At 42.7% G+C, this 25,372-nt stretch overlaps 2 protein-coding genes across 2 annotated transcripts in view; one reads left to right on the top strand and one right to left on the bottom strand.

Annotated features, from left to right (window-relative positions):
* The window catches only part of FBXL13 (F-box and leucine rich repeat protein 13), a 400,423-nt gene that overhangs the window by 121,983 nt on the left and 253,068 nt on the right, over positions 1-25,372 (bottom strand). The window contains exons 11-12 of the mRNA XM_075345189.1: positions 19,187-19,287; positions 1,675-1,804 (exon numbers count right to left, since the gene is read on the bottom strand). Of these exons, the coding sequence (XP_075201304.1) occupies positions 1,675-1,804; positions 19,187-19,287 (231 nt within the window). The remainder of the gene's footprint in view (positions 1-1,674; positions 1,805-19,186; positions 19,288-25,372) is intronic.
* The window catches only part of LRRC17 (leucine rich repeat containing 17), a 94,400-nt gene continuing 70,600 nt past the window's right edge, over positions 1,573-25,372 (top strand). Inside the window, exon 1 of the mRNA XM_075345191.1 lies at positions 1,573-1,734. The gene's annotated coding sequence lies outside the window, so the exon portion shown is untranslated. The remainder of the gene's footprint in view (positions 1,735-25,372) is intronic.

Below are 25,372 nucleotides of genomic sequence, written 5' to 3'. Positions count from 1 at the left end.
ATGTAAAAAGCTGTTGAATTTCAGCCAGGATTCATAGAAAAAGCCTGAGTCCTGCAGGTCACATCTACAAACTGGCGAGTGATTAAACTATGTTTACAGTCTGAACATTATATACAATAATCTTAATTGCTCTCAACTTACAGTATGTGCTTCACTTAACAATCACATATGATTGTATTGAGATGATTCTTAGAACTGATTCTTTTTCATCTCTTTATTAAGGACCTTGTGAATGGGATTGAGAATAAAGTGTCAGTCTTTGCTGACACCAAACTATGTAGGAAACTGATCTTGATAGTACAATATTACAAAATGCTCTGCATAAGATGCTGGCATGGCAAAGGAAATATAATGTTGATAAATGTACAGTAATACACCTGGGACGGAGTAATCCTATTGCTGCATATACATTAAATGGAAATATACTCTGTAGATCATAACAGGCGAATGACTTGGATATTCTGGTTACAAGTAACTTAAGGATCAGTACTCAATGTCAAGCAACAACTGCAGAGCAAACAAGATTTTAGGGTGTATAAAAAGAGAGATTAGATCCCGTGATCCCAACGTTTTGTTACCCCTCTATAAATCACTTGTAAGGCCACATCTGGAATATGGGATCCAATTTTGGGCTCCACATTTTAAAAAGGACATTCAGAAGTTAGAGTCAGTTCAAAGGCGGCTAACTAGACTACTACAAGGAATGGAAGGCCTCCCATATGATGAGAAATTGGAAAAGGTGGCCTTGTTTAGCTTGGAAAAAAGACATCTCAGAGGAGATCTCATTTATATGTATAAATACACGTGTGGCCAATACAAAGGACTGGCACATGGCTTATTTCTTCTAAAGACCATACAGGTGGAAGAAAGGAGATTCAAGCAGCTAAATAGAAGTCTTTTTTTCTGATAAGTCTATTATACACTGTATTTGAATGTATACTTGGGAAATGTTTCTGATACTTGTATACTTGTTTTGTTTCTTTTGTTGTAAAATATGTTGAAAAAATTTTTTCAAAATAAAAAGTTGAAGAAAAAAAAAGTATTTTTTCAATCTTTGTAACTATGATTGCAACGAAAATGTTTATTAAAAGAAGCGATCTAAAAGAGGCATGTAGAAAGAAAGAAAAGGTAAAAGATAAATCTTTCCACCAAACATTAGAAAAGATTTCCATTAACAAAATGTACAATAGATTTTACATACAGATTTGATGCTTTTTCACACCTAATTCATCAGACTGAGCAGCAGCAAGGCTTCATGACTGTTTGTTACATCATTTTCACCGGAAATAGAAATGTTTATTTAACATAAAAAAACCAACTTTGCTTCTTCTGTAGTTTTATGTTTTGTTATTTATTATATAGTTAAAATTGTTCTTCAAAAAGAAGTAAATGTGAATTCATAACAAAGCGAAGAGATTTGGAGAAAAGATTAGAGCTTTTTTTCATTACCCAGTAAGTCTTAGCTGTTTCTAAGCATGACAGTGCCTTGGAATTCAGCCAGTTCATATAGCGCTGTGCCTAAGGAGAGCCTAAGCAGCTGCAGCCTTGTAATTCAAAACCGCTCAAGTTTCCTGAAGGACCAGCACTAGTAGGATGCACAATGAGAGGGAGACACAGTTCTTCGCTCCAAGGATTCCCTTTCTGTGTGCATGAAGACAAAGCCAACAGACCAACCTGAGTACAACCGGACAGGTCCAAGTAGATGATCTTGTGACATCCTTTTCCAGATCCCAGGTACTGTAAGCCTTTGTCTGTAAACTTTCGGCTGTAAGCTACGCTGAGATACTGCAGGTTGAGCAGATATCTAATAAGAAAACAAAGTGATAAATTAAACATCAGCTATAAAAAGCTTTGTATGTAGAGGCAGAAATCAGCAGTGCAGAAAGCAGTTCATTGTTGTGAATGCAGATCTCATTGCACAAAGTAGGATTTCTAGATTTCCCAGGCTGGGCTGGAAATGCGTTTCATACAGACACAGCAACTCTTAGCCTCTTGTGTTCTGACAAATGTGATGGTTTGCAGAAATGATCTTCAGCTGCAATTGTATGCAGTGTGATCAATGGAGGAGGAGGTTTACTAAGGAGAATTCTTCACAAATGGTCAAAGTTATACAACTAGTATGTAGACAGAAAAACTAACTCTACTACGATTTTTTTATAAGCTCCTTCTGTGCCAGGGGAGCCAGCATTTCCTAGAGCCACAAATCTCTGCCAAAACACCTCGGTTCACGTCTTTGTGACTTGATGCATCCTTAAAGAAACATCACCAAGTTATATTAAGTTTCCAAGTGCAGGAGATGACAGATTTCTGAATGGACGGATCTTATCATGGGCGACCGATGACCAAGTAACTATAACACATTTGCTTATCCTGCAATTCACAGTCTTGTATTGTGGAGGATGTGATCTGAGCAGCTGTATCATCACAATATGATATATGTGCACACCCCTTACCTCGTCTATTAATATTAAAAAGAAAAAAAGTTTCAATTGTGTTCTGTCAAGTACTGATTTACCTGTTCTGGATCCTACATTTCTAGCTAGGATATTTACTGCAAATTTATATTGAATGAGAACTGAAATACTCTATTGAACAGATTGTAGTATGTATTAAAGGGGCATGCCCATCTCCGAGATCCTATCCCAATATGTAATATTTGTAATAACAACAATATTAGCAAATACCTCCAGTTGGAAATGTAGTATAGTTCTGATATAGCCACGTTCTCTTACTTCATGTGCAGGGCATTGCAGCTTAGGCCTTCATGCTTATGACCACAAGCAACTAACTGTCATTATATGAGTGGATGTAACCACAGATACCTAAGCTGCAATACTCTGCAGATGAAGTAAGAGATATGGCAATATCAGGAGAACTCAACTACATTTCTAATTGGAGGTATTTGTTAATATTATTATGCTTACTATATATTGGGATAGGATCTTGGCGATGGGAATAATACTTTAAGAACTGTAGAGAATAACTAAAAGCTATTATCTGTTAGTTGTAATCTATCCATTAACTAGTATATACCGATCAGCCATAACATTAAAGCTACAAGCCTATTGTATAAGTCCTCCTTGTGGCGCCAAAGCAGCCTTGACCCACTACGGCCTAAGACACACGGCATGAAAATCGGTGCGAGTGGAGTGCGATAAAACATCGCATTCCACTCGGACCAATATTAGCCTATGTGTGAGCACCCATGAGCGATTATTTTCTCGGGCCCAATCGGACCGAGAAAACAATCGCAGCATGCTGCGGGTGTAATGCGAGACTCTCTCTCGCACCCATTCAAGTCTATGGGGCAAGAGAAAGATCGCACTGCACTTGCAGTACACCGGTGTACCGCAAGTGCAGGGCGAGAATGGCAATAGCCGGCTACGGAAGAGAGAGGGAGAGAAATCCCTCCCTCTTCTCCGTGCCGGCCCACCCCTCCTCAGCACTGACCCGCCCCTCCTCAGAGCAGGCCCACCGCAAAGCAGCTGGGGTCCGCTTGCATGATCGGACCTCAGTTTCAGTGACACTCGCATGGCACTCAGCTCCTGCTGTGCTGCCAGCGTGAGCCGAGTGTCATGCAAGGATCGCATTAGTCCCCGTGTGGCCCTGGCCTAAAGCAAACACTCCACAAGTCATCTGAAGGTATCCCATGTTATCTGAGACATATGTGAGAACACATTAGCAGCAGATGCTTTAAGTCCCATATGTTGTGAGGTGGGACCTCCAGTGAATTGATTTGTTTTCCAGCACATACCACAGATGCTCGACTGGTTTATGATCTTTGGTGGCCAAAATCAACACCTTGAACTTATCCATCATTTTTCTCAAACATTTACTGAACAATTTCTGAAGTGTGGCAGGACTCGTTATCCTGCTGAATTAGAGAACACACCCATTATGGAATACCATTGACATGAAGAGGTATAATAAGTCTGCAACATCAGCAACAATACTTAGGCAAGTTGTATGTGTCAAAAATACAAACATTCATGAAACACAAGCACCCAAAGTTGCCTAGGGCCTTACACTACCTTAAGCTACCTTGACTTCTTCCTACAGCTCATCCTGGTGCAATCTCTTCCGCAGGGAAACACACATATCTATCCGTCCGTATGATGTAAAATAAAATGTTTCTTCAAACCAGTTCATCGTTTTTTAAAAATCTATAATCTAGTTCTAGTGCTCATATGCCCATTGTGGCTTTTGGCAGTACACAGGCATCTGCATTGACACTCCAGTAGGTTGGCAACCACTCAACCCCACATGCTGTAAGCTGCGGTGCACTTTCCTTCATAGCTTGCATTCACTACATACAGTACCTTTTCTGTGGGACTGCACCAGACAGGCTAGTCTTTGCCCACCGGGAGCATTAATGAGCCTTGGACGGCAATAACCCTGTTGCAAGTTTACTAGTTGTGCTACCTTGGACCACTGTTTTATAGGTACTAACCACTGTACACCAGAAACACCCCACAAGACCTGCCATTTTGGAGATACTTGGACCCAGTCATCTGTTTATCAAACTTTGGTTCTTGTCAAAGTACCGTATTTTTCGGACTATAAGACACACTTTTTTCCCCCCAAATGTTGGGGGAAAGTGGGGGGTGCATCTTATAGTCTGAATGTAGGGCCGCGGGGAATGAGGGTGCTGCGGTGGCGGGGTCATCGGGGGCACGAGCAGATTGCAGCAGCGCCTGCTGTAACCACGTGGGTCCGCTCATTTAATATGCACGCCCATCATCCCGCCCATCATGTCTCAGCGCTGAATCGGCGCTGACAGGTGGGTGAGATGATGGGCGGGGGACGCGCGCATAGTAAACAGCCGGCCCGCATGATCACCCCTGGCAACTACAGCCTGGAGTGATCATGTGCGGCTGTATTTACTGCTCCCCGCACATCATCATCAGCGCGGGGTGCAGTGAATCAGTACACTCACCGACCACGATCCCTGCAGCATTGCGGTGTCCTCCTGTCTGTGCCAGCTGCGGCTGTGTGTGGAGACTAGCGGTGCGCACGGCGATGACGTCATCGCTGTGCGCACGTGTCCACACACAGCCGCGGCTGGCACAGACAGGAGGACATTGCGATGCTGCAAGGATCGTGGCCGGCTCCACTCTTTGGCGCTGCTGCCGGCACAGACGGGGGAGCGATGCTGCAGGAAGTGAGGTAAGGTGAGTATGAACGTTTATTTTTTTGTGTGCCACAGGATGCAGGCCATATAGCAGCATGGGGGTATATAGCAGGATGGGGGTATATAGCAGGATGGGGGTATATAGCAAGATGGGGGTATATAGCAAGATGGGGGTATATTGCAGGATGGGGGGGTATATAGCAGGATGGGGGGTATATAGCAGGATGGGGGTATATAGCAGGATGGGGGTATACAGCAGGATGGGGGGTGTATAGCAGGATGGGGGTATATAGCAGGATGCGGCCATACTCCAGCATGGGGGTATATAACCGGATACGGCCATATGCCAGGAAGGGGTATATAGCAGGATGAGAGCACATACCAGGATGGCGTAATATAGCAGGAATCGGGGCTATACCAGGATGAGGGACATATGTATACAAGCATGGGGATCATATACAAGGCAGGAGGATCATTACCAAGATGGGGTACCTTAGTAGAGAATTTGGGGACATTACCCCCATAACAGTGTCAGCAGCAGATCCTCGCCCCATAACTGTGTGTCATGACCACATTTTTTGCTTAAAATTTTATCTTCCTATTTTCTTCTCTAAAACCAGGGTGCGTCTTATGGTCCGGTGCGTTTTATAGGCCGAAAAATACGGTAACTCAACTTGATCATTTTACCTTGGCATTGCCATGAGATAATTTTTATTAGGTTGTCCTTGTCATTGGCTTTCATGTGATGGCTGATGGATATAAATGTGAAGGCTTCTTCAGAAAATGTTTTTAATGATCCAGTTTAATTGCCATGGAATATATCCAGTTTAGTAGACATTAATGCTATTTTTGGCAAACTATACAGTACCTATAAAAATTACACCAGGCTGCGGTGCATGTGGAACATTTGTATGTTAATGTTTATTTTACATCTGTGGATAGTCTGTAGTGAAACTTTCAAAGGTGGTGCCATTACCAGTAATGTAGGCATAGAAACAGAAACGTTTTTGTATTAGTCTGAGAACAAGGATGTTTTTGTGCATATTTATATAGTTTATTATGAAATAAATTTACTACAACGAAAACTTAGTTTACACATATGAGAATCCAAGTTAAGGATGATTCATTCACTGAATAAGTAAGCAAGCTTCAAAGTCCAACATGGGGGATAAGAATGCATAGACATCAATCAAAACCTTTGGATCTCACATTTAAGCTATTAAAAAAAGCACTTGGCAAACAAACATTTGTGCGGTGCCAAGTTGGTGTCAAGTTCTGAAACACCTCTAGCTGAGATGCCACATACATAGCACACAAGGGCAAATATGTGACTTCAGAGCCACTGGTAATGAATACACAGGTATGCAAAATTTGGGTTTATGAATATTTTCCAAATCTAATTACTGATTCGTATGTTTTCTTATGTGTCAATTTAAAAAAAAAACGAAAAAAACCCCAAAACTTCTATTTTTAGCCATCACATATTGATTTCGTACAAAATGTGCATGAAATTACATACAAGTCAGATGAACAAGAACATTTTTTATTGTAGCCAACAATGTACACTATATATACAGTTGAAACCAAAAGTTTACATACCTTACCTAAAAAGCCACATGTGCATGTTTTTCTCACTATCTGACATGAAATCAGAATAAACCTCTCCTATTTTCAGTCATTTAGGACAGAGAGCAAGAATGTCTAAAGGCATTTTTTTATTATTTTCTGCAAAGTCAAAAGTTTACATACACTAAGGACATGTGCGCACGTGTGCGTTTTCCTGCGTTTTGGCTGCATTTTAAACTGCACTGTGCCATTGACAAAATGCATGCGTTGTACTTCCCGAGCAAAGTCAATGAGAAGTCAATAAATTCCATGCACACGTTGCTGATTTTTTGGCAGCATTTTGTTTGTCAAATATTTGTCAAAATCGTTGCCTAAAAAAAAGCAGCATGTAACTTCTTCTTTGCGTTTTGGTTGCATTTTCCACCCATTGAAATTAATAAGATGTGTCAAAAAGCAACCAAAATGTTTAGCTGTGCGTTTGCACTGCATTTTGGTTGCATTGGATGCGTTCTTGTCAACAAAAACGCAGGTCTTTCGGTCTCTCTCTGTCAGTGTCAGTCTCTCTCTCTCTGTTGGTGTCCATCTCTCTCTCTCTCTCTCTCTCTGTCAGTGTCGGTCTCTCTCTCTCTCTCTCTATCGGTCTCTCTTTCTCTCTGTCGGTCGGTCTCTCCTTCCGATCACCGGCGAGGTGCTGCACGGCTGTCACACTGTTTCGGCGGCTTCTCCTGCTTCTGAAAGTGCCGGCTGCTCCATTAGGCTCATCTCATATTCACTGCTTTCCTCACCCACTGGCACCTATGATTGGTTGCATTCAGATGAGCCCCCACACTTAGTGACAGCTGTCTCACTGCAACCAAATCACAGCCGCCGGAGGGTGGGTCTATATCGCGCAGTAAAATAAATAAATAATCAAAAAAAACGACGTGCGGTTCCCACTTCAATTGATAGCCAGACAAAATAAAGTTACACAGCTGAGAGCTGATATTCTCAGACTGGGGAGGCCTATTGTTTTTAGGCTGCCCCCCAACCTAAAAATATTAGCAGCCGCCCGGAATTGCCGCATCCATTAGATGCGACAGTCCCGGGACCTTACCCGGATTATCCCGAATGCCCTGGTGGCAATTGGGGAAATAAGGAGTTAATGGCAGCCCATAGCGGCAACTAAGTCCTAGGTTAATCATGGCAGGCGTCTATGAGACACCCCCATGATTAATCTGTAAGTGAAAGTAAATAAACACATACACCCAAAAAATCCTTTATATGGAATAAAAGACAAAAAAAAAACCCCTCTTTCACCACTTTTTTAATCCCCAAACACCCTTCCAGGTCCAACGTAATCCACAGAGGTCCCACGATGCTTTCAGCTTTGCTAGATCGAAGCTCACATTGAGTGGCCATAGAGCATGACCGCTCTCTGTGAGCTCCACGCAGTAACTGAAGTGAGTCGCGGTGACGTCACTCAGGTTACCGCGGCCACAGCTGGAGTCCTCCACCTGTGACAGCAAATCACCCCAGTGACTAAAGTGAGCCGCACGATCAGCACGATCTGAGTCCTTCACCTGTGACCGTAAATCAGGCCATGAGATGACAGTGAACTCGGTGAAGCTCTGACGTCACAGTTGTGGACCCCGCACTACTGCCTGTGTCCTGGCACTGACCTCAGAAGTTCACCCGAGTTTATTCTCATTGCATGGCTTTGTCTGCTGTTTGCGGGCAGTCATGCTATCTACTCTTTCTATCTATTTTTTCTATCATTCTATCTATGTATTCTAGCTATCTATCAAATCCTATCCTATCATATATTTCCTTTAAAAACGCACTATCCAAAACCCAGCCCAAACACAGGGTAAACGCTTTTTTTTGTCAAACGCAGTGTTTACATTTGTCAAAGTCTGCTAGAGGGTGCTTTTTTTTTTCTTTTCTTCAAATCAAGAGCGCAGCGTGCGGACATACCCTAACAGTACTATGCCTTTAAACAATATGGGACAGCCCATATGATTAAGTCATGTGTTTGGAAGCTTTTGATTTCTTATTGGGAACATCTGAGTTCATTAGAGACACACCTGTGGATGTATTTTAATGCACACCTGAAACATGCAGCTTCTTTGTGTAGCATCTTGGGAAAGTTAATAGAAATCAGCAAAGATCTCAGGAAGAAAAATGTGGACTTGTACAGGTCTGGTTCATCCTTGGGTATAATTTCCAGATACCTGAAGGTGCCTCATTCACATGTACAAACAATTATGCAGACGCACAAACAAGATGGGAATGTCCAGCCATCATATCACTCAAGAAGGAGACAAGTCCTGTATACCAAAGATGAACGTACTTTGGTGAGACATGTGCATATCGACCCAAGAACAAAAGCAAAAGTCCTTGTGAAGATGCTGGCGGAAGCTGGTAAGATTGTGTTATTATTCACAGTAAAACAAATACTGTATCAACATGAGCTGAAAGGCCACTCTGCCAGGAAGAAGCCATTACTTAAAAACAAAACATAAAAAGCCAGATTAATGTTTGCAAATGCACACAGGAACAAAGACCTTAATTTTTGGAGACATATCCTGTGGGTCTGACGAAACTAAAATTGAATTGTATGGCCATAATGACCATCGTTACATTTGAAGGAAAAAGGGAGAAACTTTGAAGACTAAGAACACCATCCCAACTATGAAACGGGGTGGCAGCATCGTGCTGTGGGGTTGTTTTGCTGCAGGAGGGATTGGTGCACTTCACAAAATAGATGGCATCATGAAGAAGGAAGATTATGTGGCAATACTGAAGTAATATCTCAAGATATTAGCCAGGAACTTAAAGCTTGAGCGGAAATGAGTGTTTCAAATGGACAATGACCCAAAGCATACTGCCAAACTGGGTACAAATTGGCTTAAGAATAACAAAGTCAATATTTTGGAGTGGCCATCACAAAGCCCTGATCTCAATCTTATTGAAAATTTATAGGTAAAGCTGAAAAGGTTGGTGCAAGCAAGGCGACCTATAAACATGGCTCAATTGCACCAGTTCTGTCAGTAGGAATGGGCCCAAATTCTTACCAACTATTGTGAGAAGCTTGTGGATGGATATCCAAAATGTTAGACCTTAGTCATACAGTTTAAGGGCAATGGTACCAAATACTAATGAAATGTATGTAAAGTTTTTATTTTGCAGGAAGTAATAAAAATGCCTTAACTCTGCTGTCCTGTTCGGGGCCATATGACCCAAAATGAAATTTGAGACCCTGCAGATTATTTATTATGAAGATCTGAAACTTGTGATTAATGGACTTTTCCATATTTGAGGGGTTCTTACTATGAGTGATGGGGTTTTTTTTTTTGTTTACTTTTTTGCTACACGCTGATTGTTACACTTGTACTGTTCGGGTCAAAATGACCTGATAACATTTTATACTGTTCAACAGGTCGCTAATTATTTCTGCCTGCAAAATGTATTTGTTTTCCTGTGTACTTCATCTCATTATTCAAAAGGGTGGAGGTTTCACTGTTCTTATCAGTAAGAGAAAGAGCTGAAAAAAATCAGGGTATGCGAGGTGTTCAGATGTCGCGAAAAAGACAACTTACCATGCTGGGTACTATAAGGAAAAACAAGACAGAACTGCCGTAAGGTATCCTTAGTAAAAGAGATGAATAAAGTTCTACTTTTTATTTTACTGGAGATACAACAGTTGTGTCTTACGTTCCCAAAAAAAACAAACAGGTCAATCTAATGAGCACAATGCACCATGACAATGCAATAAGTAATCGAGAAGACAGAAAGCTGGACATATTAGATTATAATGCCACACAAAGGGTAGTGATACTCTAGATCAGGGGTGGGCAATTAATTTTCCCATGGGGCCGCATGAGAAATTGGGATTGGTTTAGAGGGCCGGACTAATATAATTAACTCAGTTCTACCCAATATACTACATCACTACACCCCCTCCATATACTACACCTGTAATAAACTACACCACTACACCCCTATATACTATACCTGTATTATACTACACCCCCCATATACCTGTAATATACTACACCCCCATATACATTTGTATTATACTACACCACTATATAATACACCTCCGATATACTACATCATTACACCCCTATATACTACACCTGTAATATACTACATCACTACACCCCATATACTACACCTGTAATATACTACAACTCCATATAGCACACCTGTAATATACTACAACTCCATATAGCACACCTGTAATATACTACAACTCCATATAGTACACCTGTAATATACTACATCACTACACCCCTATATACACCTGTAATATACTACATCACTACACCCCTATATACACCTGTAATATACTACATCACTACACCCCTATATACACCTGTAATATACTACATCACTACACCCCTATATACACCTGTAATATACTACATCACTACACCCCTATATACACCTGTAATATACTACACCTCCATATAGCACACCTGTAATATACACCTCCATATAGCACACCTGTAATATACTACATCACTACACCCCATATACTACACCACTATATACACCTCCATATAGCACACCTGTAATATACTACACCTCCATATAGCACACCTGTAATATACTACATCACTACACCCCTATATACACCTGTAATATACTACATCACTACACCCCATATACACCTGTAATATACTACATCACTACACCCCTATATACACCTGTAATATACTACATCACTACACCCCTATATACACCTGTAATATACTACATCACTACACCCCTATATACACCTGTAATATACTACATCACTACACCCCTATATACACCTGTAATATACTACATCACTACACCCCATATACACCTGTAATATACTACATCACTACACCCCATATACTACACCTCCATATATCACACCTGTAATATACACCTCCATATAGCACACCTGTAATATACTACACCTCCATATAGCACACCTGTAATATACACCTCCATATAGCACACCTGTAATATACTACATCACTACACCCCATATACTACACCACTATATACACCTCCATATAGCACACCTGTAATATACACCTCCATATAGCACACCTGTAATATACTACACCTCCATATAGCACACCTGTAATATACTACACCTCCATATAGCACACCTGTAATATACTACACCTCCATATAGCACACCTGTAATATACTATACCTCCATAGAGCACACCTGTAATATACACCTCCATATAGCACACCTGTAATATACTATACCTCCATAGAGCACACCTGTAATATACACCTCCATATAGCACACCTGTAATATACTACATCACTACACCCCATATACTACACCACTATATACACCTCCATATAGCACACCTGTAATATACTACACCCCCATATGTCACACACCCTGCTTCCCATACAGCCTGCACCCCCATATCACACACACTACACCCCCATATGTCACACACCCTGCCCACATATCTCACCCTGCCTGTACCCCAACTTACCCCTCTCAAACACTCTGCACCCATTCACATCCTTCTGTCAGTCTGCAGCCCTCATATGCACTCACCCTGCAGCCCCCCTCCCCCTCATGTCCCCTCTTTTCTTATTACCAGTCATCATGTGTCCACATCTCCTTCAGGATTCAGTATCTTGCTTTCTGCCCGGCATCCTGTGTCTCCTCCCACACAGTCACATGGGCGTGACATCATCGCAGGTCCTACAGTGCAGGATGAATTATTCTGTCTGCTGTGCTGCTTCTTCTCCTGCACTGACTGTGCGGACCTGCACAGGATCTCTTCCTGCTCGGCACGCTGCAGCCCGGCTCCACTGCACCGGCTGAAGACGGGCGGGCCGGTCACAGAGAGCAGGCGGGCCGGATGTGGCCCGCGGGCCGCCCCTTGCCCAGGTCTGCTCTAGATCAAGCAATATCAACATACACATGCAAACAGAAAACCAATCGATGGCCAATGATTATATTTTACAACATTCTGCATGTTTATGCATACAATGCATTTGTTTTATGGAGAGAAATCGACCCCAATTGGAACAGAAATAAGCTGCATAAAAGAAGAATTTTTCTCAAATAATTAGGAAAATCCCTAGTAAGGCCGTATATCGAAGCCAGAAAAATAAACCGCAGAAGTGAAGGAGCAGCAGCCATTGTGAATAATGTCCAGCAGCATGCTCAAGAAAGAGACTCCGGGGCCTCCACCAGCACAACTATGATACCCATGGCCTCCATCAGCAAAGCTACGATACCCACGGCCTCCACCAACACAGCTACGATACCCACGGCCTCCACCAGAAAATCTACGATACCCACGGCCTCCACCAGCAAAGCTACGATACCCACGGCCTCCTCCAGAAAAGCTACGATACCCACGGCCTCCTCTACCAACACAGCTACTAGCCAAAAAAGGAAGAGATGTAGCTTTTGTCCATCTTCTTGTGACAATAAAACAAATCTGACATGTGATGGGTGTGCAAAATATCTATGTGAAGGACACTTGTTTTATTATTGTGTTCACAGCAAAAATGCATGAACCTGTTCAAACTTTTTAGAAAGAAAAAAGAAAAACTGAAGTTTTTATTATTTATCAGTTGCTGTTTTATAAAATATGTTATCACAAAGATAGATTTAGCTAGATTTCATGTTATAGTAATAGAAATCTAAAGCATGTTTGGTATTTGTGTGAAGAATGCTGTAAAGCGAACATAGTTGCAAACAGCCCGTGTAACCTTTTTCTGAAAAAAAATAAATAAAAATTAAGTTTTAATCTCATTTTCAGTTGTTTATGATCAACCATGTTCACCTACAGTTTAATAATTAAATAAGTATTCCAATAAAACACTTTCAGTAGCTAAAAATCAAGATTTTAATAGGTCGGGTCATATTGACCCGAAGCAGTACAAGTGTATAGTAAATGCTGACAGAACAGCAGGGTTAAATGTTCTCTCTCTCATTATTCTGGCATTTGGCAAATATAAATACATTTGATAATCCTAATGGACCTAAAATGGGAAAGGTTGATTCTGATTTCATGTTAGAAAATGAGAAAAACATGCAGATGTGTCTTTTTAGATAGTGTATGTAAATTTCTAGTTTCAAATGTATCTATATAACTAGCTGCAGTACCCGTCGTTGCTCGGGATAGTAACTGTCTCTCTGTCTCTCTCCAACTCTCTGTCTCAGTCCATCTGTCTCTCTCTGTCTCTGTTTGTCGCTTTCTCTATCTCTCTCCCTCTGTCTCTCTGTATTCGTCTCTCTCTCTGTCTGTCTCTATGTCTCTCTCCCTGTCTGCCTCTCTGTCCCTCTGTGTCTGTCTCACTCTGTATCTGTCTCTCCACTGAAATCATATTACCGCACACATAAGCTGTTTTATACTATGAATATCCTTCCTTGCCTATATCAACCAATCAGAGCTCCTATTAATGACCTGTAGCTCCCAGCTCCATTGACTTTAAGGTAAGCAGTTTTTTTGGCGAATAACTTTAAATCGCGGGGTTACATTTTCCCCCTCAAAACATAGTCTATGATGTTCCCTGAGTTGAATGAAGAGCCTGTGCAAACTGTCGTGATTGTAAATGCGACGGTGCAGATTCCTTTAGCGGACATACACACAAATACATACATACACACACACACACACACAAACACACATTTATATATTAGATATTGTGTTCCTTTTTGGCTACAATAAAGATTTGTTGAATATTCATTCTGCAACTTTATTTAAAATAAATTCTTGTGCCTTTTCCTTTTCTCTTCAAAGCTTCTCTTGAGCCCTTTTTTCTTGTAACAGGCTTGCAGATCTTCTCTTTGAAGTATCAAGCAGTAGTCCCACATCATGTTCACGTTCCATGTACCTTTTTGTCCCATCTCTTTGATATCCTAATGAAATCTGTCTCCTTGCTCTCTGCTAATAGTATCAAGGTTTTCGGTAAAGTGGTCCAAGTGGAATATAAAAATGTAGCTTCAACTTTATCAAGCAATCCAAGTCTTTGAAATGTTTCAGCATGATCTCGACGATGAACTTAAATTTTGGATCTATGTTGTTACTTACAAATTTCTTCACAACTTCTTAAAAAGAATCACAAGCCCTTTTCTCAAAAGCTTTTAGTTTTGCATCAAACATGTTATCCTTCATGAGTTTTTCCGAATATCCGCTTTGCTTCAGTTTTGCTTCGGACAGTTCCTGAAACTTGGTACACAGATACTTAAAAGGCTCTCCTTCTTTCGGTAGAGCTTTCACAAACTGCTTCATCAGTGCAAACAATGTAGAGTGGTGGCAAGAAAGCTAAACTAAAGGGTGCTTTACACGAGACGACGGATCGTGCGATGCATCGTCGGGGTCACGGTTTTCGTGACGCACATCCGGCATCATACACGACATCGTCTTGTGTGAAACCTCTGAGCGACACAGTATCGCTCACAAATCGTTAGTCGTGTACTCGTCGCTCAGTTTCATAATATCGTTTATTTTTTCTTGTGCCGGTTGTTCATCGTTCCCGTGGCAGCACACGTTGCTCCGTGTGACACCACGGGAGTGATGAACTCTGCTTATCTGCGTCCCACGGCTCCCGTCGTCTATACGGAAGGAAGGAGGTGGGCGGGATGTTTACATCCCGCTCATCTCTGCCCCTCAGCTTCTATTGGCCGGCGACTGTGTGACGTCGCTGTGACGCCGAACGTCCCTCCCCATTCAGGAAGTGGACGTTCGCCGCCCACAGCGAGGTCGCTCAGCAGGTAAGTACGTGTGACGGGGGTTTCACGACTTTATGCGACACGGGCAGCGATTTGCCCGTGACGCACAAACGACGGGGGCGGGTACGATCGATTGTGAAATCGCACAATCGGTCGTCCCGTGTAAAGCAGGCTTAACTAAGTTTTCCGCAGCTATACTGCTCCCAAAAAATAAAGGAAACACTAAAATACCACATCCTAGATGTCAATGAATGAAATATTCCAGTTGCAAATCTTTATTCATGACATAGTGGAATGTGTTGAGAACATTAAAAGATAAAAATGATCATTGTAAATCAAAAATTAATATCCCATGGCAGTCTGGATTTGGAATCAAAATCAAAGTAGAAAATCAAATTAAAGGCTGATCCAACTTCATTGAAAATACCTTAAGACAAGGAAATGAAGTGTGTGTGTGTGGCCACCATTTGCCTGAATGACTTCCCTACAATGTCTGGGCAAGCTCCTGATGGGACGCACATATTCTCCTGCCTGAAGGCTCTCCTCCCAGACCTGGATTAAAGCATCAATCAACTCCTGGAGAGTCTGTGGTGCAATGTGGGGTTGGTCGATGGAATGAGACATGTCCCAGAGGTGCTGGATTCAGGTCTGGAGAACAGGCAGGCCAGTCCACAGCATCAATGCCTTCATCATGCAGGAACTAATTACACACTTGAGCCACATGAGGCCTAGAATTGTCATGCATCAGAAAGAACCCAGGGCCCACTGCACCTGCATATAGTCTCACAAGGTGTCTGAGGATCTCATCCCATTACCTAATGGCAAACAGAGTACCTCTGACTAGCACATGGACGGCTGTGCGGCCCTCCAAAGAAATTCCTACCCATAGCATTACTGACCCATTGCCAAACCAGTCATGTTGGAGGATGTTGCAGGCAGCAGAACGTTCTCCACAAAGTATCCAGACTCTGTCACATCTGTGATATGTGCTCAGTGTGAACCTGCTCTCATCTATGAAGAGCATAGGGTGCCAATGTCAAATCTGCCAATCTTGGTCTTCTCTGACAAATGCCAATTGCCTTGCACGGTTTTGGGCTGTAAGCACAACACACACATATGGACTTAAGGCCCCAATACCACCCTGATGGAATCAGTCTGTTTCTGACAATTTGAGCAAACACATGGATATTAGTGGCTTGCTGGAGGTCATTTTGAAAGGCTCTGGCACTGCGTCTCCTGTTTCTCCTTGCACAAAGGAGGAGGTAGGGTTCCTGTTGCTGAGTTGTGGCCCTCTTATAACATCCTCCTTGTCTCCTGGTGTACTGGCCTGTCTTCTGGTGTATCTGCTCCATGCCATGGACACTGTGCTGACAGACACAGCTAACCTTCTTGTCACTACCTGAGCAACTTGTCTGGGTTGTAGACAATGCCTCATTCTACCTCTAGCATGGTGAGAGCAATGAAAAAATGCAGAAATGCCGAAAAGAAAATCAAAAAAGGATGAGAACAGAGAAATGGTCTGTGGTCACCACCTGCAGAACCACTCATTTATAGGGGTTGTCTTGCTAATTGCCTATCATTTCTACCTGTTGTCTGTTCCACTTGCACAATAGCAGGAGAAATTGATTCATAATCAATGTTGCTTCATAACTGGACAGGTTGATTTCAGAGAAGTGTGATTGACTTGGAGTTAAACAACACAGTGTAAGTGTTCCCTTTATGTTTTTGAGCAGTGTATATTCTTGAATCCAGGTTGTAAAGATATTATCATTGGCCAACTTTTTTGGCTCCAGTGAGGAGTTCTATCCCTGCTGTCCCATTGACACAAAAGCATGGGTACATCTTGTATCCTCCTTGCTGCACAAAGAGAAAAGAGAGAACTTTCAGATCACCAGATATTGATCATCCTTGATCCATGTAGCTAAGTTTCTTGAGAAAAAAGTCTAAATTCTTATTGCTTTCCCCCAAGTGCACAGAATGTCCTACAGGCACTGAAGCATATGTGCTGCCATTATGCAGTAGCACAGCTTTTAGACTTTTTTTGATGACTCAACAAAGAGAGTCTTCACTTACTCACATTGTACATAATGTTAATTTTTTCCATCAGCCCAGAAACCTCACTGCAGCACAGAGAAAAGTATGGCAGGGATTCCTTTACACTGCTTCTTTACCATGAAAAACAGGCACCAGGAGCTAGCAGATTCTTTTCCTTAAAGCGGGCTTTACACGCTACGATATCGTTAATGATTTATCGTCGGGGTCACGTTGTTTGTGACGCACATCCGGCGTCATTAACGATATTGCAGTGTGTGACTCTTATGTGCGACCTAAAACGATCGCAAAAGCGGACAAAATCGTTTGGCGCGGAGAGGTCGTCTTAAAACAAAAAAACGCTATCTTCTAATTAGCGATGTTGTTCCTCGTTCCTGCGGCAGCACACATCGCTGTGTGTGACACCGCAGGAGCGAGGAACATCTCCTTACCTGCCTCCACCGGCAATGCAGAAGGAAGAAGGTGGGCGGGATGTTTACGTCCCGCTCATTTCCGCCCCTCCACTTCTATTGGATGGCTGGCGTGTGACGTCGCTGTGACGCCGCATGACCCGCCCCCTTAGAAAGGAGGCGGATCGCCGGCCAGAGCGACGTCGCAGGACAGGTAAGTCTGTGTGACGGGTGTTAGCTAGGTTATGCGCGACGGGCAGCGATTTGCCCGTGTCACACAACCGACGGGGGCGAGTACGATCGCTTGCGATCTCGCTAGTGAGATCGCAGCGTGTAAAGCCCACTTTAGTCTCTATAGACTAAAAGTTCTGCACAATGTTTTGGAAGGTCCAAGTCCCTGGCTAAATCTTTTAATTCAAGATGTGAAAAAAGCTGTGGCTCGTTGGGCCTATGAAGTCAGTGTTTGTGAAAAAACTATAATTGATGGAATATTTTCAATATTTTTACCGAGTTTAGCGTTTGAAAGTACCAAATTTTTTGGATTGTAAGACGCACTTTTCCTCCCAAATATTTGGGAGGAAAATGAGGGGTGCGTCTTACAATTTGTATGTAGCTTACCGGGAGGTAGAGAATGGGCGCTGTGCTGGCAGTGGGGACTATGCTAGTGGCTGGGGCCCGTGCTGGCGCCGGGGCCCATGCTAACTGGCTGTATAGAGCAGGGTGGTGCAGCGGGTGTTACATATGCTTTGTTGGCGATGCGGGCTTCAAAGAAATGGCGCCGGGAGTCAGCGTGTGAGCAGATGGAACTTTCAGCTCAAGATCTCATCTGCGCATGCTCCGCCTCCGGCCCATTGATCTTCCAGCAGCGGACTTCAGGAAAATGGCACCCGGATGTGCGCATGCGCAGATGAGATCTCGGCTTGTCACTGAGCTGAGAGCTCAATCTGCGCACGCGCCACCTCCGGGCATCATTTCTTTGAAGCCCGCAATGCGGGCAGAGCAATTGGGGATGGGACACCCGTCACACTGCCCTGTTCAACCCGGCCCCCGCAGCCAGGACAGACCACGCAGCCAGCACAGTCCCCATTGCAGCGCCTGCAGCATCGCCCTACTCCAGCACTGTCCCATCCTCCTGTGACCCCACTCCATCACCGCTAGTGCCCCCTCTACGTAAGACACCTATCACCCTTTTTTTCCCTCTAAATTTGGGGTGCGTCTTATAATCCGGTGCATCTTATAAAATGAAAAATATGGTATAAAAAAAATCACCTCTTACTTTTCAAACAATTTTACATATCAGTGTGGGTCAGAGAGTGGTATGACTGGAAAATTGTAATACACAAAGAATATTTATCTCAGAAAGCTTACCTTGACATAACTCGTATAGTGGTGTTGGTTATATCAGAATGAGATAAATTTAGATAAAGAAGTGCTGGGCATCCTTCACAAATAACTCTTATTGCATCTTCCTGGCCACACAAAATAAACAGAAAATAAGAAAAGACAACTCTAAAACATAAAAGGATTAGTACATGCTACATACTTATGGATAGATATTATGAATACATATACATTATGTATATATATATATATATATATATATATATATATATATATATATATATTACACGCAGACACACACAAACACACACACCCACACACACACACACACACACACACACACACACACAGAGGGGAAAAAAGATATTTAGTCATCCACCAATTGTGCAAGTTCGTGAGACTTTGAGTGCAAACCTCCTTCCATCAGCAAGGGCATTGAAGATGAAAAACGTGGCTGGGTCTTTCAGCATGACAATGATCCCAATCAGACCGCCAGAGTAACCAAGGAGTGGCTTCGTAAGAAGCCTATGAAGGTCCTGGAGTGGCCTAGCCAGTCTCCAGATCTCAACCCTATAGAAAACCTTTGGAGGGAGTTAAAAGTCCGTGTTGCCCAGTGACAGGCCCAAAACATTACTGCTCTAGAGGAGATCTGCATGGAGGAATGGGCCAACATACCACCAACAGTGTGTGCCAATCTTGTGAAGACTTACAGAAAGCGTTTGACCTCTGTCATTGTCAACAAAGGATATATAAAAAAATATTGACATGAACTTTTGTTATTGATCAAATACTTATTTTCCAACATAATTTGCAAAACAAATGTTGCCAAATCAAACAAGGTGATTTTCTGGATTTATTTTTCTCATTTTATCTCGTATAGTTGTGGTCTACCTATGATGTCAATTACAGAACTCTCATCTTTTTAAGTGGGAGAACTTGCACAATTGGTGGCTAACTAAATACTTAAGACACTTTTCCTCCCAAAAATTTGGGAGAAAAATGAGAGGTGCGTCTTGAAATCCGAATATAGCTTACCGGGAGGTGGAGATTTGGCGGGGGACTGTCTGTGCTGACAGCCAGCTGCCTCTCTGTGCGGGTGGGCAGGCGGCCTGCTTGCTGCCACTCTGTGCGGGTGGGCGGGCGGCCGGCTGGCTGTGCAAACTGCGGTGGCTGTGCTGGCAACGGAAGCTACGGTGGCTGTGCGACGAGTGTCCCAGATGGTGTGTCCGTGGTCCGGGCTTGAAATGATAGCGCCTGGAGTTAGTGCGTGCACAGATGGAGCTCTTGGATGAGAGCTCCATCTGCACACGCGCCGCTCTGGGCGCAATTTCTTTGAAGCCTGGACCGCCGACAGAGCATCTGGGACACTCGCCGCACCAGCCTTCTCCACCACACAACCACCGCAGCTTCGAATGCCAGCAGTGACCTAGCGTTGCCGCCAGCACTGACCCGCCGCCTCTCCTGCCACCAGCACTGACCCACCACCACTGCCGCCAGCACTGACCCGCCGCCGCTGCCAGCACAGACCTGCTGCCAGCACAGCCTCTGCATCTTGTGAACCCGCTCCGCTGCCGCCCCCCTCCAGTAAGACACCGGAGTATAAGACGGACCCCATTTTTTTTCTTTTTTTTACTTTTTTATCTCTAAACTTGGGGTGCGTCTTATAAGCCGGTGAGTCTTATAAAATGAAAAATACAGTGTGTATATACTAAATAATATATATATATATATATATATATATATATATATATATATATATACATACAGTCATATGAAAAAGTTTGGGCACCACTATTAATGTTAACCTTTTTTCTTTATAACAATTTGGGTTTTTCCAACAGCTATTTCAGTTTCATATATCTAATAACTGATGGACTGAGTAATATTTCTGGATTGAAATGAGGTTTATTGTACTAACAGAAAATGTGCAATCCGCATTTAAACAAAATTTGACCGGTGCAAAAGTATGGCCACCCTTATCATTTTCTTGATTTGAACACTCCTAACTACTTTTTACTGACTTACTAAAGCACTAAATTGGTTTTGTAACCTCATTGAACTTTGAACTTCATAGGCAGGTGTATCCAATCATGAGAAAAGGTATTTAAGGTGGCCACTTGCAAGTTGTTCTCCTATTTGAATCTCCTATGAAGAGTGGCATCATGGGCTCCTCAAAACAACTCTCAAATGATCTGAAAACAAAGATTATTCAACATAGTTGTTCAGGGGAAGGATACAAAAAGTTGTCTCAGAGATTTAAACTGTCAGTTTCCACTGTGAGGAACATAATAAGGAAATGGAAGAACACAGCTACAGTTCTTGTTAAGCCCAGAAGTGGCAGGCCAAGAAAAATATCAGAAAGGCAGAGAAAAAGAATGGTGAGAACAGTCAAGGACAATCCACAGACCACCTCCAAAGACCTGCAGCATCATCTTGCTGCAAATGGTGTCAATGTGCATCGGTCAACAATACAGCGCACGTTGCACAAGGAGAAGCTGTATGGGAGAGTGATGTGAAAGAAGCAGTTTCTGCAAGCACGCCACAAACAGAGTCGCCTGAGGTATGCAAAAGCATTTTTGACAAGCCAGTTACATTTTGGAAGAAGGTCCTGTGGACTGATGAAACAAAGATTGAGTTGTTTGGTCATACAAAAAGTCGTTATTCATGGAGGCAAAAAAACACGGCATTCCAAGAAAAGCACTTGCTAGCCACAGTAAAATTTGGTGGAAGTTCCATCATGCTTTGGGGCTGTGTGGCCAATGCCGGCACCGGGAATCTTGTTAAAGTTGAGGGTCACATGGATTCAACTCAGTATCAGCAGATTCTTGACAATAATGTGCAAAAATCAGTGACGAAGTTGAAGTTATGCAGGGGATGGCTATTTCAGCAAGACAATGATCCAAAACACTGCTCCAATTCTACTCAGGCATTCATGCAGAGGAACAGTTACAATGTTCTGGAATGGCCATCCCAGTCCACAGACCTGAATATCATTGAAAATCTGTGGGATGATGCTCGGCGACCATCAAACTTAAAGGGAACCTGTCATCAGAAATTTGGCTTTCAACCTAAATGTTTCCCCCTCTGCAGCTCGTGGGCTGCATTCTAGTAAGGTTTCTATACTTTTTGTGCCCCCTTTTAAACCAAAATAAATACTTTATAAAACTGTACCTTTCGGTTTGAAAATCTTGTAAATTATCCATGGGGGCGGGCCGTGTGGCGTCCGTTGCTGTATCTTACGCCGTCCCCCATGCTCCAAATCATCCCTCAGGACGCCGCCCACTGCGTCCGAGGTCCCGTGCACGCCGGGACACCTAGTGACGTGGTCGCAAGCACGAGAGTATGGGCGGCGCTGTGATTGCTTCGCAAGTGCCTGCCCATACTCTCGTGCCCGCCCTTTCCCCACTGCCTCCAGCGTTCTGCGCCGGCCCGACGTCACCTCCTTCCCATCGTACCCTGCAGCAGAATAGATGGGAGCAGCGGAGCAGGCCACTACAGGAGAAGCGGAGGATCTGAGCGATGTACAGAGGGGAGAGCGCGCCCACGAGAGTATGGGCGGGCACTTGCGATGCAATCACAGCGCTGCCCATACTCTCATGCCTGCAACCACGTCACTAGGTGTCCCAGCGTGCACGGGACCTCGGGCGCAGTGGGCGGCGTCCTGAGGGATGATTTGGAGCATGGGGGACGGCGTAAGATACAGCAACGGACGCCACACGGCCCGCCCCCATGGATAATTTACAAGATTTTCAAACCGAAAGGTACAGTTTTATAAAGTATTTATTTTGGTTTAAAAGGGGGCACAAAAAGTATAGAAACCTTACTAGAATGCAGCCCACGAGCTGCAGAGGGGGAAACATTTAGGTTGAAAGCCAAATTTCTGATGACAGGGTCCCTTTAACTGAACTGGAATTGTTTTGTAAACAGGAATGGTCAAATATACCTTCATCCAGGATCCAGGAACTCATTAAAAGCTACAGGAAGTGACTAGAGGCTGGTATTTTTGCAAAATGAGGATCTACAAAATATTAATGTCACTTTTATGTTGAGGTGCCCATACTTTTGCACCGGTCAAATTTTGTTTAAATGCGGATTGCACATTTTCTGTTAGTACAATAAACCTCATTTCAATCCAGAAATATTACTCAGTCCATCAGTTATTAGATATATGAAAAGGAAATAGCTGTTGCAAAAACCCAAATTGTTATAAAGAAAAAAGGTTAACATTAATAGGGGTGCCCAAACAATTTTCGCGAGTTGGGCTCTGCATGCCACCACATTGGATTTGAAATGAAACCTCTACAACAGAATTCAAGTGCAGATTGTAACGTTTAATTTGAAGGTTTGAACAAAAATATCTGATAGAAATTTTAGGAATTGTACACATTTCTTTACAAACACTCCACATTTTAGGAGGTCAAAAGTAATTGGACAAATAAACCAAACCCCAAAAAAAAATTTTATTTTCAATATTTTGTTGCGAATCCTTTGGAGGCAATCACTGCCTTAAGTCTGGAACCCATGGACATCACCAAACGCTGGGTTTCCTCCTTCTTAATGCTTTGCCAGGCCTTTACAGCCGCAGCCTTCAGGTCTTGCTTGTTTGTGGGTCTTTCCGTCTTAAGTCTGGATTTGAACAAGTGAAATGCATGCTCAATTGGGTTAAGATCTGGTGATTGACTTGGCCATTGCAGAATGTTCCACTTTTTTGCACTCATGAACTCCTGGGTAGCTTTGGCTGTATGCTTGGGGTCATTGTCCATCTGTACTATGAAGCGCCGTCCGATCAACTTTGCGGCATTTGGCTGAATCTGGGCTGACAGTATATCCCGGTACACTTCAGAATTCATCCGGCTACTCTTGTCTGCTATTATGTCATCAATAAACACAAGTGACCCAGTGCCATTGAAAGCCATGAATGCCCATGCCATCACGTTGCCTCCACCATGTTTTACAGTGGATGTGGTGTGCCTTGGATCATGTGCCGTTCCCTTTCTTCTCCAAACTTTTTTCTTCCTATCATTCTGGTACAGGTTGATCTTGGTCTCATCTGTCCATAGAATACTTTTCCAGAACTGAGCTGGCTTCATGAGGTGTTTTTCAGCAAATTTAACTCTGGCCTGTCTATTTTTGGAATTGATGAATGGTTTGCATCTAGATGTGAACCCTTTGTATTTACTTTCATGGAGTCTTCTCTTTACTGTTGACTTAGAGACAGATACACCTACTTCACTGAGAGTGTTCTGGACTTCAGTTGATGTTGTGAACGGGTTCTTCTTCACCAAAGAAAGTATGCGGCGATCATCCACCACTGTTGTCATCCGTGGACGCCCAGGCCTTTTTGAGTTCCCAAGCTCACCAGTCAATTCCTTTTTTCTCAGAATGTACCCGACTGTTGATTTTGCTACTCCAAGCATGTCTGCTATCTCTCTGATGGATTTTTTCTTTTTTTTCAGCCTCAGGATGTTCTGCTTCACCTCAATTGAGAGTTCCTTAGACCGCATGTTGTCTGGTCACAGCAACAGCTTCCAAATGCAAAACAACACACCTGAAATCAACCCCAGACCTTTTAACTACTTCATTGATTACAGGTTAACGAGGGAGACGCCTTCAGAGTTAATTGCAGCCCTTAGAGTCCCTTGTCCAATTACTTTTGGTCCCTTGAAAAAGAGGAGGCTATGCATTACAGAGCTATGATTCCTAAACCCTTTCTCCGATTTGGATGTGAAAACTCTCATATTGCAGCTGGGAGTGTGCACTTTCAGCCCATATTATATATATAATTCTATTTCTGAACATGTTTTTGTAAACAGCTAAAATAACAAAACTTGTGTCACTGTCCAAATATTTCTGGACCTAACTGTATATATATATATATATATATATATATATATATATATATATATATATATATATATACATACTGTATATATGGCATAAGGCCATGCTACCACATAGAAGAAACAGTTTTTTTTATTGTGTAGAAAATCTAAGCATTCAACACTACAAGCAAAGAGGATATAATTTCATGAAATCTCATTTATACTGTGCTTTTAAAAATACTGTTAAACTGCATTTTCTTGGTGTATTTTTTCTCCTATAAGCTTCTATGGAGACCCTGAGAGAATGCAAGGAAAACTTGCAGTTGTGTTTTTAAGAGGAGAAACGCAGCATTTTAGCACTAAAAACATTACTTGAAATCTGCACCAAAAA

The sequence above is a fragment of the Anomaloglossus baeobatrachus genome, chromosome 4 (assembly GCF_048569485.1).
Source record: "Anomaloglossus baeobatrachus isolate aAnoBae1 chromosome 4, aAnoBae1.hap1, whole genome shotgun sequence".
Classification (NCBI taxonomy): domain Eukaryota; kingdom Metazoa; phylum Chordata; class Amphibia; order Anura; family Aromobatidae; genus Anomaloglossus; species Anomaloglossus baeobatrachus.
This window is presented reverse-complemented; position numbering and strand designations above follow the sequence as displayed.